This window comes from Oratosquilla oratoria, chromosome 10, assembly GCF_046742065.1.
Source record: "Oratosquilla oratoria isolate Oo_2021 chromosome 10, ASM4674206v1, whole genome shotgun sequence".
Classification (NCBI taxonomy): domain Eukaryota; kingdom Metazoa; phylum Arthropoda; class Malacostraca; order Stomatopoda; family Squillidae; genus Oratosquilla; species Oratosquilla oratoria.
This window is the reverse complement of record NC_134786.1, coordinates 37053385-37070018: the sequence shown is the minus strand read 5'-3', so window position 1 is coordinate 37070018 and position 16634 is coordinate 37053385. Positions and strand designations below refer to the sequence as shown.

The 16634-nt window shown below is 39.9% G+C and overlaps 1 protein-coding gene across 6 annotated transcripts in view; it reads left to right on the top strand.

Moving 5' to 3' along the window:
- Nucleotides 1-7362, top strand: part of LOC143029181 (mitochondrial inner membrane protease subunit 1-like) — a 35919-nt gene extending 28557 nt beyond the window's left edge. For 5 of the 6 annotated variants that reach the window (XM_076191693.1, XM_076191689.1, XM_076191688.1 and 2 more), the window contains one exon: nucleotides 4827-7362. In XM_076191693.1, coding sequence (XP_076047808.1) covers nucleotides 4827-5000 — 174 coding nt within the window. In that variant the 3' untranslated portion in view covers nucleotides 5001-7362. The remainder of the gene's footprint in view (nucleotides 1-4826) is intronic. The other variant, XR_012966802.1, reaches the window with a different exon arrangement.
- Nucleotides 7363-16634: the final 9272 nt, after the last annotated feature.

Genomic DNA, 16634 nt, shown 5'->3' with positions numbered 1-16634 from the left:
ACAAAATAGAAAGAGTAGAACTAAACAAGCTTATCAACAAAAAGCAGAGATTAGAGAAAAGAAAGAGAAACATGGATGAAATAGAGGAAACTATTCGGAAAGGTAAAAGTATTAAAGTGACTGAGTGCAAACATGCTTTAGGAAGACTGCAAATGATATGTTTGAAAGATAGAAATGGAGAAATCATTAAATGCAAAGACAGAACGATAAAAAGAGTAGAAGAATTTTACCAAGAGCTTTTCCGTTGAAGACCGTAGTTGAGTCAATAAATTCATGTGTCGACGTTAGTAGTGTACCAGAAAATACAAAGGAAGTAGAATTTGCTCTAAAAATATGAAACGAGGAAAAACGCCTAGGGAAGATGGTATATGGATAGATCTGTTGAAAGATGCAGGGAAATTAGTTCATATTAAATTAGCTGAGTTGTACACCCAGTGCTTACATCAAGAAAGCATTCCTGATGCGTGGTGCAATGCTATAGTGATTTTGCTTCATAAAAAAGGAGACCAGAAGGACCTTAGTAACTATCGACCGATTAGCTTGCTATCAAATGTATATAAAGTATTCTCCAAGATCCTTACAAATAGACGAAGTCAAGTTTTAGATGGAAACCAACCGAAAGAACAGGCAGGATTTAGGAGCAGATATTTGACCCTAGACCATTTGCAGGTGATGAACCAACTAATCGAGAAAACGACAGAATACAATATACCTCTGTGTTTAGCTTTTGTAGATTATGAGAAGGCCTTTGACTCAGTAGAACAAATAGCAATAATAAACTCATTACACAATCAGGGTACAAACAAACAGATTATAAGAGTTTTAGAAAAGATTTATGCAAAAGGGACCGCTATAATTCATCCACATAAAGATAGAGAAAAGATCAAGATCAAGAAAGGAGTATAGCAAGGCAACACAATTTCACCCAAATTATTTACAGCTTGCTTGGAAGATATTTTCAAAATATTGAGTTGGGAAAAGAAAGGTTTAAAGATTAATGGTGAATATTTGAACCACCTAAGACTTGCGGATGACATTATTCCTATTTCAGAAAGAGCAGAAGACTTGCAAGATATGCTGAGTGATCTAAACAAGGAAAGTGTCAAAGTAGGTTTAAAATTGAATGAGAGTAAAACCAAAGTAATGTTCAATACGAAAGTTCAAAGTAAAGATATTGTAATTGATGATGAGAGTCTTGAGGAAGTTAAAGGGTATAATTATTCAGGCCAGATGGTGAAAGTGACGAAAGATCATGATAATAAAATAAAAAGACGCATTACAATTGGTTGGAAAGTGTTTGGCAAGTATAACAGGATCCTGAGAGGCTCTCTACCTCTATTTTTTAATAATCTAGGGGTGAGACTTGGAAACTAACAAAGGCAATGGAAACAAAACTAAGGACAGCACAGAGGAGGATGGAGAGATCAGTGATGGGAATAATGCTGAGAGACCAAAAGAGAGCAACTTGGGTGAGAGAGCAGACTAGAGTGAAAGATATTGTGGAGGCGGTAAAAGAGAGGAAGTGGAATTAGGCAGGTTAGTGCGAACGACTGATGAGCGATGGAGCAAGTGTGTCACTTACTGGACGCCACAAGATGGGAAGACCAGACAGGAGGTGGAGAGACAAGATTGGGAAATTTGCAGGAGTGACGTGGCAGAGGTTGGTGCGGTCGTGTGAATCATGGAATGCTATGAAGGAGGCGTTTGTTCAGCAGTTAGGATGGCTGATTTGATTAATATATATATATATGACACACAGGAACCCACAGTCGGAGAAAATAAACTTTGAATAAAGAAGAATCCTATATTTCGGCTATCAATTGTAGCCCTCTTCAGGAAAGTACATAGAGTACAGTACAGAGTGGATTTATAAGCTACAGAGAGGAAGAGATGTGGACAGATGACCTCAACTCTATGTACTTTCCTGAAGAGGGCTACAGTTGATAGCCGAAATATAGGATTCTTCTTTATTCGAAGTTTATTTTCTCTGACTGTGGGTTTCCTGTGTGTCATTTACAAATGTGCTACTACATTTCTGTTTAGAAATATATATATATACAGACGCTCCTCTACTTACGTTCATTCGTTTTACGTTTTTTCGATTTTACGTTTGAACTGACTGTAAAAAAAATTGTAAAATTATTATTATTTTTTTTTTAGTGAATTTTTTAGTTTAGCGCGCTCTCCGTAGTTCAAACGATACTTACGCATGACGCTGCGTCCATTGTTTACATGGCACAAACGACAGACTGAACGTGCCTTGCCTCCTCCTCCACCATCTCAATTTATGTTGCTTGAATTTAATTTATTTGAAATTAATGTTATTATTTTACAATGTTATGTATATAATTAATGATTTAGGGGTGTTTTATAAGATACGGTAATAGAATTTACGGATGTATAGTACAGTAACAACTTACGTTCATTTTCAACTTACGTTCGGCCGTTCGGAACGTAACTAAAACGTAAGTTGAGGAGCGTCTGTATATATATATATATATATATATATATATATATATATATATATATATATATATATATAAATATATATATAAATATATATAATTACCTGCCCTATAAAGGGGAAAAAGCCTTTGGTACATACATGTATGTATGTATATATACACTCACTATCCCAGTTACAACCTAGATTGGTTCCGACCAACCAGTCGTAAGTCGAAACGGTCGTAACTCGGACCGTATACATTCGAGATGTATAGGCCTACTCAAGGACATATGATGCAGAGCGTAAATCCAGCTCAAATGTTTCGTTTGTGGCCTCATTGTAGAACATTCTCAGTGTATGCAAAATATCCAATACTCTTTGATTGTTATACTAAGTAATAAATTAATAATAAGAAGTTAATAGGATAGGGTAAAGAAAGAAAATATATTACACAGGGTTCTTATTAGAGACCGAAAATACAAATTAACACAAAGATACAAAATATAAAAGATAGAAAATATGCATGTAAAAACCAAAACAATTAAAATCCACTTTTTGGTTGCACGTCATCTACACTTTCTTCGTGCGTACGGTCGAGGGAAAGATCAGGCAGTAGGTCTGGCGAGGCAGCATGGGAGATCCGTTGGTATCTGCTGGTCGAGGCATAATTAATAAAAAGAGGTTGAAGTAATAAAGGCTTAATAACATTTAAAATAATTCCCTCAAATGTCCATGAAAACAAGTACAAGATTCGCTTCTATGCACTGGGCTCAATTGTCGCCTCCCATGCGAAAACGTTCGGTCTCTCTTTGTAAGAAAAGAACGATAATCATGGCATAACGTTATTTCATCAAATAAATATTTTATGCATGGAATAGTACAGTGAGATATATTGTCTTATTGAATATAAGATATAATACTTCAGAACTCCAGGAATATCATAGACTTGGGTTAAAGCTATTTGTATCCATGTTCGTACACTACAGCTTTCGACTTTCAACCAACAGAGAACTTGAACCAGAATGAAAAGTATGAATGCAGGACTACTGTAAACCGACTCTCTGTCTTGGCTTTCGGGGAAGCGTGTATCACCGATCTGGCAAACTGCCCTTTCTGACCATTCCCACCTGCCCTGATTATCGATGGGAACTGAGAATCGAAATACAGTATAATATCAATTCCAGTAAAATTATGGTATATGGTAGACATCGTATGGTAGATGGTAGACACACTAAATTATGGTAGAAATACCATAATTATGGCAGACAGCGCAACCTTGGTGAGATGCTGTGCTATGCTGTCGTAACTGTCTTACAGGATGCTGGACGCCATGTGCAAATGTACAGTAAACCAGTAAACTCATAATATGTGCATGTAGGCATCTGCTGAATGTGGTCGTAAGTACGGGTGGACGTAAGTCGCACAGGTCGTAACTCGGATAGTGGGTGTGTATATATATATATATATACCGTATTTTACGGTTTACAAGACGCTCTTTTTTCCTAAAAAAAAAAATACCCTGAAAAATACTAGTGCGTCTTCCAAGACAAATGTTATATTGTAGGGCAACACCCAGGCTCTAGTGAACTTGGACACTTGACCGATAGCTTTCTGGATTTGTATGTTGACTCATTACACTATGATGTTAGCTTAAGTACTATTTAATTCGGCCTTTTGTATAATGTGAACTCAGTACTTAGCTGTTACAAGTATTTCCAATACCATAATCCTTCCAGTAATGACGAGTTCTTGGGATTTGAGGATGAATATATATATATTTTTTTAATTTTTATATTTTTACATGCATATTTTTGAAAATTTTAATTTATCTTTATGAAAATAAAACCACCCTTGGACAATGAAAAATGTGTGGTATATTTACTAACCACCAACTAGTATGTCATCGTCATACAAACAAAATTGGATAAGGGGTTACGTAATGTAAACAATACGTGCTGTCGCCCGCCACTAAAACCTTTAAAAAATTTACCTATGCTATTTTTATTTACATATTTGTGAATCGACGGTGAGTGCTTCAGCAAATTTATGATGAGAGTTGAGACAATAGAGTTTAGCAGACTCCTTGCTTCTTATGTTTTTTTGTTCAGTGGTCGGGTATATGGTGAATGTGTTCTTGTATAAGAATGACTTTCTTAGAATTTTTTTTCAAATATTAGGGTGTGTCTTCCAAGATGCAGCGTCTTGCAAGCCGTGAAATACGGTGTACAGTATATATATATATATATATATATATATATATATATATATATATATATATATTATATATATATATATATATATATATGTATATATATATATATATATATATATATATAAGTTTTTTAATGCAAACTGATTGGAACACTCATTTAACTTCCAGGTACCCCGTGGTCATGTTTGGTTAGAAGGTGACAACACCAGGAACTCCACTGATTCTCGTGCATTTGGTGCTGTTCCCTCAGGACTCATCCGAGGGAGGGCTGTCTGCCGTGTCTGGCCCTTGTCTGAACTGGCTCTCCTAACCACATCACATAAATGGGAAATTGAAAGGTGACAGAGGGAAGAGGAGGGCTTTGCGAAGGGGAAGGAGATGACACCCTGAGACAATTTTTTTCAATCATCTTCGCCCAAAGACGACAACTTCATCTTGAAACTGTTTCTGCACTCATCACCCTAAGACAACATCATAGCTTCCATCAGTGGTCCTCAACTTCTTTTTAGGGTATTTATACTTTTGGAGTTCCACAAAATGTACCACCTTTTCAGGTGAAGTCCGTTTTAGAACCTGAGGTTACTTGATACCAACAGAAAATTCCTGAAATGTGCCTGCTGATAATTTTCAGTTAGTGGACTCCATGAGAGCATTGTGTGAATGTTTAGAAGAGGGTATGGACCTTTTGGTTGAGAACCACTGAGTCCTTTGGCATTGTCAGCATGAAATGTTACTTTGTCGAGGGCTCCAAGGGGCGTCACAGTAAGAAATCCCCTGAGAGAGGGGGCATGTGTCCTGTATTCAGATTATCTACCTATGTTCATCATATATATATATATATATATATATATATTTAAATATGTACATTATATAATTTAGCTGAAGCTTTAGTGTTTATAGATTTGTTTAAGATATTTATGTTTGAATATTAATTTGCCTTTTTCAGGAATAAAGAGGTGTTTACAAGTAGGAGCTTCTGATGTTAATGAAGCTTCCCAGGTATCCTACACATCTAAGTCTATGACATCAATTATGCCTTTGAATTTAGAGGGAAATTGAAAAAAGAAATAACTTCTACATGTAGAAGTGAGATGCCATTTTATTTAATCACTATAGGTTATTCAGCATTTCTTCCTGTATGACTTTTAAATTTTTGTGAGAGGACAAAAATATATTTTTGTTGGGGGTTCATCTAACTACAAATATCTGTCATTATAAAAACTGGTGTGATATATGAAAAGTGTGATACGTTTTTATTGAAAAAAAATAATAAAGCGTTATGTTCTCTCTTGAGTTGATAGAACAACTTTGGTTTCATTATCTTGAAGAAATTGGAAGAATTGTGAACTTGATATTATCTGGAAGGAACTGAAAATATTGTATACTATTGGATTGAAGTTGCTCAAATAATATTTTAATTTCTTGTATCAATCAGTCCATTTCCCCAGGGGTCTCATGCAGATTTTGTAGCCCTTAGGAAGGGGCTATGGTCACAGTCAGTCGGAAAAGAGATTCTGTTGTTGGGATAGGGTGAGAATAGGGCAGTGTAGAATTAGGTGCTCAGTATATTCTGTATGGTGGTTGCATCAGGGACAGTTGAAAGTCCCTAGTCAGGCCAGTTTTGTGTTGATGTTTTAGTGCTGGGCAGTGACCTGAAAGCAGTTGTGACAGTGTGGTTCTGTCATAGGAGTGATTACTTCATTGGGTTGATGTCTGGGAGAGCCTGGTGCAGTTTAGAATTTGAAGTTTTATTGTGGAGTGTTTTTGTGATCTGAATGTGTATGTATTTTGTATGGATGTATTGTGGTGTGCTTCAGTACAATACTTATCAATGAAGTTGTTCTTAAAATGCCACATACTGAAGTATATTTTATCAGGATTTTACAAGAGTTGCTGTTTGAATTGTAAACACATTACATACTTGTATGTGCATATACATTGAAACAAACACGTATGTCTTCCTGAACATGCACCATTGATGACATTTGACCCTTCTGCATAACAATTCTTGGTAGCACAGATACGTACAGCCAAAATTGACCAATTTTACCACTACAGCTACAAAAGTTCAGATACCCATTTCAGATCAAACAACAAAGATTGCCAAATGCCATAAGCCAGTCTTTAGGCCTGTAGTAGGTTTGTATGGGTAAATGGTGTCTACCCAGTATTTGTACATACCACTTGAATTGTGGGCATGTTCAGATTTGTATGTGCATATATATTTAAGCAAATTACTTTTGTAAATAAAGATGTCTGTTTATATGCCTTTTCCACCAAGATAATTTCAGCTATTTTGGGGTTCAAGAGGAATGATATTTGAAGGAGGAAAGAATTGCAGATAATTTTCTCGATATGTCTTCCTGCATTTTTCACTGTAACTCGAGTGCAGGAGGTTTCCTTAAAATGGATAAAATTGTTTTGTGGCAGCTGAAATAGATAAAATGCGTGAGGTAACTCAGCAAAAATTGAAGCAAGTTCCATGACTGAATGAAATCTGGCAGCATCTGCTGTAACTAGAACAAATGCAAAGTGACCATCATGACAAACTGTTCAGGAGTGTGTTACCATTGTGTTCCAAGCTCTTTGTAAACAAAAAAACATGCAGATGTAAACTGAATTATTCTTTTATGGCTCGGCAATAATGCACATGTTTTGTAGATGATAGGCTATGTTAAATAAAATTTGCTTCAGTGAAAAAAAATTGTTTCATTTAACCAGTTCATGAAGAAAGCTTGTGTGATAGATTTGTAAAATGTGTTGAAATAGTTTACAAATGTAAATATTGCAAATATAAAAGAGGGATAATGATGATTCTCATGCATCAACAGTGTGATGGGGAACACGGATGACCCTTTGTCCATGAGGTGCTAAGAAGAAAAGGGTGATGAATGGGTGTATTGCCTTCACTTGGCCACCCTTCTTGTAAAGGGGGAAAAGGCCAAAATTACCCCCCCAAAAAATACTAAAGGGTTAACCTACAGATTTTGACAAAAAACATCAGGTTAGCTGATTATGCCCAAGCTTGCTGTAAGAGGGAGAGTTGTACAAAGGGCACTGTGAGGAACCTGGACTGAAAGGCATGTGTGTGGGGCCCAGCCAAATTGAGCCTGTGGGTGGATTTTTGCATATCTGCCTCTGGCACTCGCACCTTTGGCCTGAAAGGTGTTCAAGTGAAATCTGCAGGAGGCCTTATGGGTGAGATGGTCGCCAAATCAGTAATTGGCCTAAATTACAAAAAGAAAAAGAAAAAAAGAAAATAAAGGACCTACAGATTTTGACCAAAATTTCAAGTCGACTGATTATGCCCAAACTTGCTCCAGAGTCATGCACAGGACACTGTGAGGAACCTGGACACAAAGTAGTGTGCATGGGGCCCAGCCAAATTTGAGTATCTGGGTGGATTTTTGCCTTTCTGGCTGTGATGACCACGCCTTTGACCCGAGTTGTGGCCAATTGAAATCTGCAAGAGGCCTTGTGGTCCTAGACCTGTGGATGAGATGGTGGGCAAAATGACATAAAAAACTTAAAGGGGACCTACAGATTTTGACCAAAATCATCAGGTCAGCCTATTTTGACCAAACTTGCCCTAGAGAGAGAGCCGTGCACAGGGCACTGTGAGGTACATGTGAGAAAGCTGGATCCAAGGGCGTGTTTGTGGGGCCCAGCCAAATTTGAGGCTGTGGGTGGAGCTTTGCCTTTTCGCCTCTGGTGTCCACACCTTTGGCCCGAGGGATGGCCGTGAAATCTACAGGAGGCATTATGGTCCTAGAACCTGTGATTAAGATGGTGGCCAAATCAAAGGAAGTGGCCAGAATTACAAAAAAAAAAAAAAAAAAACTACAGATTTTGTCCAAATTTGTCAGGTCAGCCAATTTGGTCCAAATTTGCCCCAATGGGAGAGTCTTGTACAGCACACTATGAGGTACACATGAAGAACCTGAACCCAAAGCATGTGTGTGTGGAGCCCAGCCAAATTTGAGACTGGGAGGACTTTTGCCTTTCTGCCTCTGGCGCCCACACCTTTGGTCTGAGGGGTGGTTAAGTGAAATCTGCAGGAGGCTTTGTGGCCCTAGACCTGTGGGTGAGATGATGGTCAAATCAGAGCAAGTGGCCAAAATGACACCAAAAAACCTAAAGGGCTACAGATTTTGACCAAGATCATCAGGTTGGCCAATTTAGTCCAAACTTGCTCCAGAGGGAGAGGGTCTTGCACAGGACACTCTGAGATACATGTGAGGAACCTGGATCCAAAGGCATGTGCATGGGGTGCAGCCAAATCCAAGGCTCTGAATGTGTTAGTATTCCTCACTCCCAGTCCTCACCTCTTCTCTGGCTTGGCTATCTCATGACCTTACTGACCCACAAGTGGTCCCATGGGACACACTCGCATGACTCGACCTATAGCTTCCTTGAGGCCCACGGGTGGACAAAGCCTCTTTGAGGAAGCTCACGTGCAGTGCCAGCATCAGCCAGCGATGACTAACCTGCACCTCTGCCAGCCACATGATATGAACACTGGATTCAATGCATACCCTCTGTCTTCCTGAGTCACCAGCTTCAGAACGTTTTGCCTCCGACTTCCCATGCATCACACTTGACCTCATGCCAATTAAGAGCATGGATCATGACCTTCCTATGTATATAAAGGCTGAACGGATGCTGAAGATTCAGATTGCCTCAGAGCATCATATGTGATCCTGGCTCGTTGCTCCTTGCTTTCTCACTTCCCCCTACCCTGCAAGCAAACCAATTTGGGATACTACTTGACTCAGTCGTCACCTCCCTCACCATCCCCTCCCCCATTTTCTTGCCCTTAGAAATGAGCTGTCATTAATTGGTGCCCAACATTAATTTCTAAATAAACAAATTCTCTCTATCAGTTTGCCTCAACCAGCATTATATTGATTGTCCAATGTGGGGTAAGACTACAAGCCTAACAGAGAGGAGTTTTGCTTTTCTGCATCTGATGCCCACACCTTTGGTCTGAGAGGTGTCCAAGTGAAACCTGCAGGCCTTATGGCTCTAGACCTGTGGGTGAGATGGTGTCTAAATCAGACCAAGTGGCCAAAATGACACCTTAAATAAAACCCTAAAGGGTTAACCTACAGATTTCCTCAAAAATTGTCAGGTCAGACAATCATGACCAAACTTGTCCCACAGCCATTCACATAGTACTATAAGGTACATGTGAAGAACCTGGACACAAAGGCATGTGCGTGGAGCCCAACTAAATTTGAGACTGTGGATAGATTTTTGCCTTTTTGCTTCTGGTGCCTATACCTTTGGCCTGAGGAGTGTCCAAGTGAAATCTGCAGGAAGCCTCATGGTCCTAGACTTGTGGGTGAGATGGTGGTCAAATCAGAGGAAGTGGCCAAAATGATGAGGTTGGCCAATTTGTCCCAATCTTGACCCAGGGAGAAAGAGTCCTCTCCAAAGCACTGCCAGGTAGCTTGACCAAAAGCTGTGTACTTGGGGCCTAGCCAAACTTCAGCCTCCTACCACATTTTTGGACTTGTACCTGCATTAAGGGAGAGCGACTGGAGGAAGTGGATAGTTTTAGATACTTGTGTGCAAATGTAGCAGGAAAAGGTGGAGTGGTGGTGGAGGTAGAATGTAGATTGAGAGAAGCGAGTAAATGCCTTGGTGGATTAAAGAGTGTAATGAGGAATAGACATTTGGGAATGGATGCTAAGAGGAGACTGTATGAAGGAGTGATTGTGCCAACAGCACTGTATGGGGCAGAAACATGGAACATAAGAGAGGAGGAGAGAAGGAGTTTGAATGTGTTTGAGATGAGGTGTCTGAGAAGTCTGATGGGTGTTACTAGGCTAGATAGAGTGAGAAATGAGGAGGTGAGGAGGAGAACAGGGGTGGAAAGAGAGTTGGGAGATAGGGTTGATGAAAGAGTATTAGGATGGTTTGGACACATGGAAAGAATGAGTGAAGAAAGACTAGTAAAAGAGGTATGGAAGGCAGATGTGGAGTGAGTGAACATAAGGGAACATCTTAGGATGAGGTGGATGGATGAGGTGAAGGGGGCTTTGGGGAAGAGGGGAATGTCTGTTGAAGAAGGACGGGAGAGGACAGAAGACGGGTGAATGGAGAATGGCTGTATATGCATGATGTTGTAATGCATGAGGTGGAATGGGGGGTGAGGTAGTAAGTGTGGGCAAAATTTTATGCAGCCCGAAGGGATTTCTCCCCGTCTTCTCCTTTTATGCATGGGGGGACGGAGAGGGGGATTGCCGATTTAATGAAGCGGCCTTGCTGTGGATGTGCTGTGTCTTGTGACACTGCTTCTGACCCAGGGCAGTGGACAAGGTGCAGGGATGACCCGTCATCCAGGAGGTGCTAAGAGGGAGGGTGGAGGGGTGTGGAGTGTATTCAGGGATGGAATGGGTGGGAATGATTTTATGCCTTTTCCTTTTTGGCTACCTCCCTTGTAAGAAGGAAAAGCCTTGGTATATGTATGTACCTGTGGAGGCTGGTCCTTTGGCCTGGGAGCTTCACATTTCATATACAGGTTGTCGTCGACTTATGACCGAGTTCGGTTCCGAGAGACAGGTCGTAAGTCGATCTGGACGCAAGTCGGACTTTATATATATACAGTATATATTACCTTTTATATATTACTTTTGTTACTGTATATATATTGCATATTTTGCATACTGAAATAATCTTAGCATCTTTGAACTATGTTGTATAGTATTTATAACCTTTTCATAATTTTATCTGATTTTCTTTGGGAAACGTAGCTTAGGCCTAAGCATACTGAATAAAATCCTTATCATCTCTGACCTATGATACTACTGTATTTTTTAATTTTTTTTATTATATTACCACCAGACTTTCTTTAGGAAACGTATGCATACTGAATAAAATCGTATTATCTTTGAGCTGCGTTCTTTAATATTCCTTAACTTTTTTATAATTTTCGTTCAGAAACGTAGCCTAGGCCAACGCATACTGAATAAAGTCCTGTCATCTTTGACCTACAAATACTTTTTTGTTTGTTAAATTAAAATCACTGCAAGGCACAATAAGGAAAATTTCTATTTCAAAACACATTCTTTTCGTTTACGTAGTATACCGAAAATATCGTTATCGACAATAGACTAGGCATAAACAAAGTTTACTGTTACATTTTATAATCGCAACACATAAAAATACAAAATGCTGTACCGAACATATTATCGACAACAGACTAAGCATAAAAAAATTTACTGTTACATTTTATTAATTGCAAAACATATAAGAAATACAAAATGTAAGGTAAAATTTTATTTAAAAACAAATTCTTTTCGTTTACGTACTGTACCGAACATATTTTATCGGCAACAAACTAGCCTAGACATAAAAAAAAAATTTGCTGTTACATTTTATTAATTGCAAAATATATGAAAATACAAAATGCAACGCAAAATTAGGAAACCTTTTACTTCAAACAAACAAAATGAAAGAATATTTAGCTGGCTGAGATGCTGATTCTGCCGGCAGCCTGCCAATACTATCGTACTTGCGTCTCGCGGCGTGCAAAGTAATTGTAATGCACTGCCAGGCATAACATCACAATTCTGTTACTCTATTAAATGTTAAATATTATTGCACTATCTCGTGGTCGTAAAGTCAATCAGTCGTAAGTCGCATAGGTCGTAAGTCGACGACTACCTGTACATAAGAGGTCTCATGGCCCTCAACCTCTAGGCAATGTTTTGGCCAAATTGGACCAAGTTGCCAAATTGGCCAAAAAAGATCCAGAGGATTTTGCCCAAATAATGAGGTCGCCCGATTTGCCCCAGGGAGAGTCATTTCCAAAGCACTGTCAGGTAGTTGCCAGGTTGCTTGACTAGAGACTGTGTTCTTGGGGCCTAGCAAAACTTGAGCCTCCTGTGACATACGGGCATATGTTATTGGACTAGGTGACGCAGGGAGAGATTGACACTCAGTGTGGCTCATGCGCTTTATTCAGGTGGATACTTGTGCGTCAGCCGAAGGACTGACATGGTATGGTCCCCATGTGGGGGACCACGTGAAGGCCTAGCAAAGAGCTACAGAACAGAGTACAGACTGAAAGGAATATCTACTAAGACTGACTGACTGAGTGGCCTGCCTGCTTGGGGCAGGCGGTATATATACCCAGGCCTGATCTGATGCCTTGACCAGATGCGACCTAATTGGGGTGACCCATCCTAGCCTTCGAGCATCGAGTCAGGTCAGACTACCATACAACTCTACATGTATCAATGTTGGAAAAAAGGATTGTGGTACTCCCCCAGGTAGGCGTAGCTCCCAAAGACCTTTATTACGCACAGATACTCTCTTCTCTTCCTCCACAACCACCAAATACCAGCCTCCGGAAACATATTCATTATCATATCACTCACCGCTCCATTAACACACTGAAAGACAACACACTGCTGCATGCCAGACCCCCTGATATCCACCCTTCTGAATCCTCTCTCCCACGAAAGGACAGAGTCCACTTGGCCAGACTGCGATGCGGTCACCACCCAGCACTTCTAAGCTACCAGAAGAGGCTGGACGACCGTGTTGTGAACAGCTGCCCAGGATGTAACGCTTCACCCCATACCATACAACACATAATGGAAGACTGCATTATACACAATCATGCACGCAAACAAAACAACATACACTCTATAAAGGATTTGTGGGAAAACCCAGTTTCGGCTGTGGCCTTCCTTGGGGAGACGGGACTGCTCGGACAGACAGTCTAGGGAACAACAACAACATGTATCAATTTAAACCTACAAGCATACTTGTGGGGAATATGTGTACACCACACTCCTATCAGACTTTTGGACTTGTACCTGTGGAAGCTGGTCCTTTGGTCTGGGAGCTTCGCATTCCATATATGTAAGAGGCCTTGTGTCCCTCAACTTGTAGGCAAAGTTTTGGCCAAATCGGACCAAGTCGCATAATTGGCAAAAAATCCAAAGGATTTTCCCCAAATGATGAGGTCACCCGATTTCTCTCAATCTTGTTCCAGGGAGAAAGAGTTCTCTCCAAAGCACTGCCAGGTTGCTTGACCAAAGGCTGTGTACTTGGGGCCCAGCCAAACTTGAGCCTCATATCAGATTTTCGGACTTGTACCTGTGGAGGGTGGTCCTTTGGCCTGGGCACTTCGCATTTCATATATTTACCATAAGAAGCCTTGTGACCCTCAACCTGTAGGCAAAGTTTTGGCCAAATCGGAACAAGTTGCCAAAATAGTAAGTTCAGCCAATTTGGTCCAAACTTGCTCTAGAGAGAGTCTTGCACAGGGCACTGTGAGATACATGTGAGGAAGCTGGACACAAAGGCGAAATTTGAAGCTGTGGGTGGATTTTTGCTTTTCTGCATCCGATGCCCACACCTTTGATCTGAGGGGTGTCCAAGTGAAATCTGCAGGAGGCCTTATGGCTCAACACCTGTGATTGAAATGGTGGCCAAATCAGAGCAGGTGCCCAAAATAACACCTTAAAAAAAACCTAAAGGACCTATAGATTTTGACCAAAATTGTCAGGTTGGCCAGTTATGCATAAACTGGACTCAAAGACATGTGTGGAGCCCAACCAAATTGAGGCTGTGGGTGGATTTTTGCCTTTCCACTTATGGCACCCACATCTTTGGCCTGAGGGATGGCTAAGTGAAATCTGCAGGAGAACTTATGGTCCTAGACCTGTGGTTGAGATGGTGGTCAAATTGTCAAATTGGAGGAAGTAGCCAAAATCACACACAAAAAGAATTATGACCAAAATCATCAGGTCGTCTTATTTGGACCAAACTTGCCCCAGAGGGAGAGAGTTCTGCACAGGGCAATGTGAGGTTTGTGTTAAAAACCTAGACCCAAAGGCCCAAGGAGTACTGAAATTCATAGGAGGCCTTATGGGCTTAGACCTGTGGGTGAGATGGTGGCCAAATTGGAGTAACTGGCCAAAAAAAAAATTAAAAAAAAAAAAAAAAAAAAAAATCTAAAGGGGCCTATAGATTTTGACAAAAATCATCTGGTTGGCAGATTTGGTCCAAACTTGCCCCAGAGGGAGAGAGTTGTGCACAGGGTACTGTGAGGAACCTGGATACTAGTATAACTTGTATTCCATAACCTGAGTATCTATATATCAATTATTGTATTCTAAGCTTGTTAGCATTATGCTCCTTGTAGATTTAGATAAATGCATAGTTAGAATTTCTGTATGTGTGTATGTACATGCATGTCAGCGTGAATGTTCGAGAACTTACCAATTGCCATTGGTACCTATTAAGTAATTATCAATTTATTTGTAATGCGAAAGTTGAATGAATGTGCTCAAGGTCCATTGGACAAGGGAAGTCAGCAACAGCTTTGACTTTTTCAGGAACAGTAAAAATGCCATCAGAAGTTAGTATGTGTCCAAGAAAACGAATTTCTTTCTTAAGAAAGGAGCATTTGTTGAGTTTGAGATTTAGGTTGGCATCTGCAAGACAAGAAAAGACTTGTTGAAGGGTGTGAATGTGGTCGGGTAAAGATTTGGAAGCTATGATTATGTCATCAAATACATGAAGACATTTTCACCAATTAAGCCATCAATAGGTCCATATCAGAGTCGCCTCACTTTGTCATCTTTGGTTCCGACAAGCAACTCCCATATGACCTTCTTGCTTCAGAAATAGGTCCCATTTACAACCTTGATGATTTTGTAAAGGTTTCACTTTCACATTTCTGCTCTCTCTTCAAGAGAATTACTCAGTCTTGCTAAAAACGAGATGGCCCGTTTTCACAATAAAAATGCGAGAGAATCTAACATTGCAATAGGTGACATTGTATATGCCCAGAACCATTCTCCATCTTCCAAGCTTTCACCAAAATTCCTTGGTCCCTTCCATGTCCTCGCACTAGAACCTACAAAGTCAAAGTAAAACACTTACATTCAGACACAGATTCCATCATGCACCTGGACACCCTTAAGCTTTTCTCTCGAGGCGTAGACTGTGACAATGACCCTCCGATTCCCACAGAACCCCTTCCTCTCTCCCCTCCCATTTCAACGTCCCCTGTCTCCCACCCATATAATCTTCGCAGCCGTCATACTTCTTGAGCTTTCAATCCCTTATAGCTGCCAAAATGTTCTCCATTACCGTCCTTTAAAATTTTAATGATGTTCCATGTATGTTCTCCATGTATATATATATAATGTTGTTGTTGTTGTTGTCGTTCCCTAGACTGTCTGTCCGAGCAGTCCCGTCTCCCCAAGGAAGGCCACAGCCGAAACTGGGTTTTCCCACAAATCCTTTATAGAGTGTATGTTGTGTTGTTTGCGTGCATGATTGTGTATAATGCAGTCTTCCATTATGTGTTGTATGTTCATATGCCTGCATGTACTAATTAAATATATCTTCTTGTACGTTACATTGTAAGTTGCTGAGGCCAGCTCCTTTCACGTGGCCGAGTGTTTATTGTATTCTAAGCTTGTTAGCATTATGCTCCTTGTAGATTCAGAAATGCATAGTTAGAATTTCTGTATGTGTGTATGTACATGTGTGTCAGCGTGAATATTCGAGAACTTACTAATTGCCATTGGTACCTATTAAGTAATTATCAATTTATTTGTAATGTGAAAGTTGAATGAATGTGATATAGATCATTATTACTATCAAATTAAGTTATTGTGTAACTGAAAGGTGTATGAATGTAAATTTCTGTGCACGAGTGAATAATCGAAATAATTGTAGAAAATAAATCGTTAACAACTGTTTTGGAGCACACTACCCAAGCCTAGTCACACACGCAGTAGTTGTGAGTGAGCTGCGAGTGTGTTGAGATCAACAAAGTTTGTGATAGTGAGTGAAGACGTAGATTGTACATTCTACGTACAATTACAATAGATTACCTGCCGTGTTTTACTCCACATTAATTATTGACCATACAATACAAAGGCTTTTTCTCCTTTACCAAGGAAGCTCACTGGCTGAGTGGGTTAGGGCGTCATTATTTGC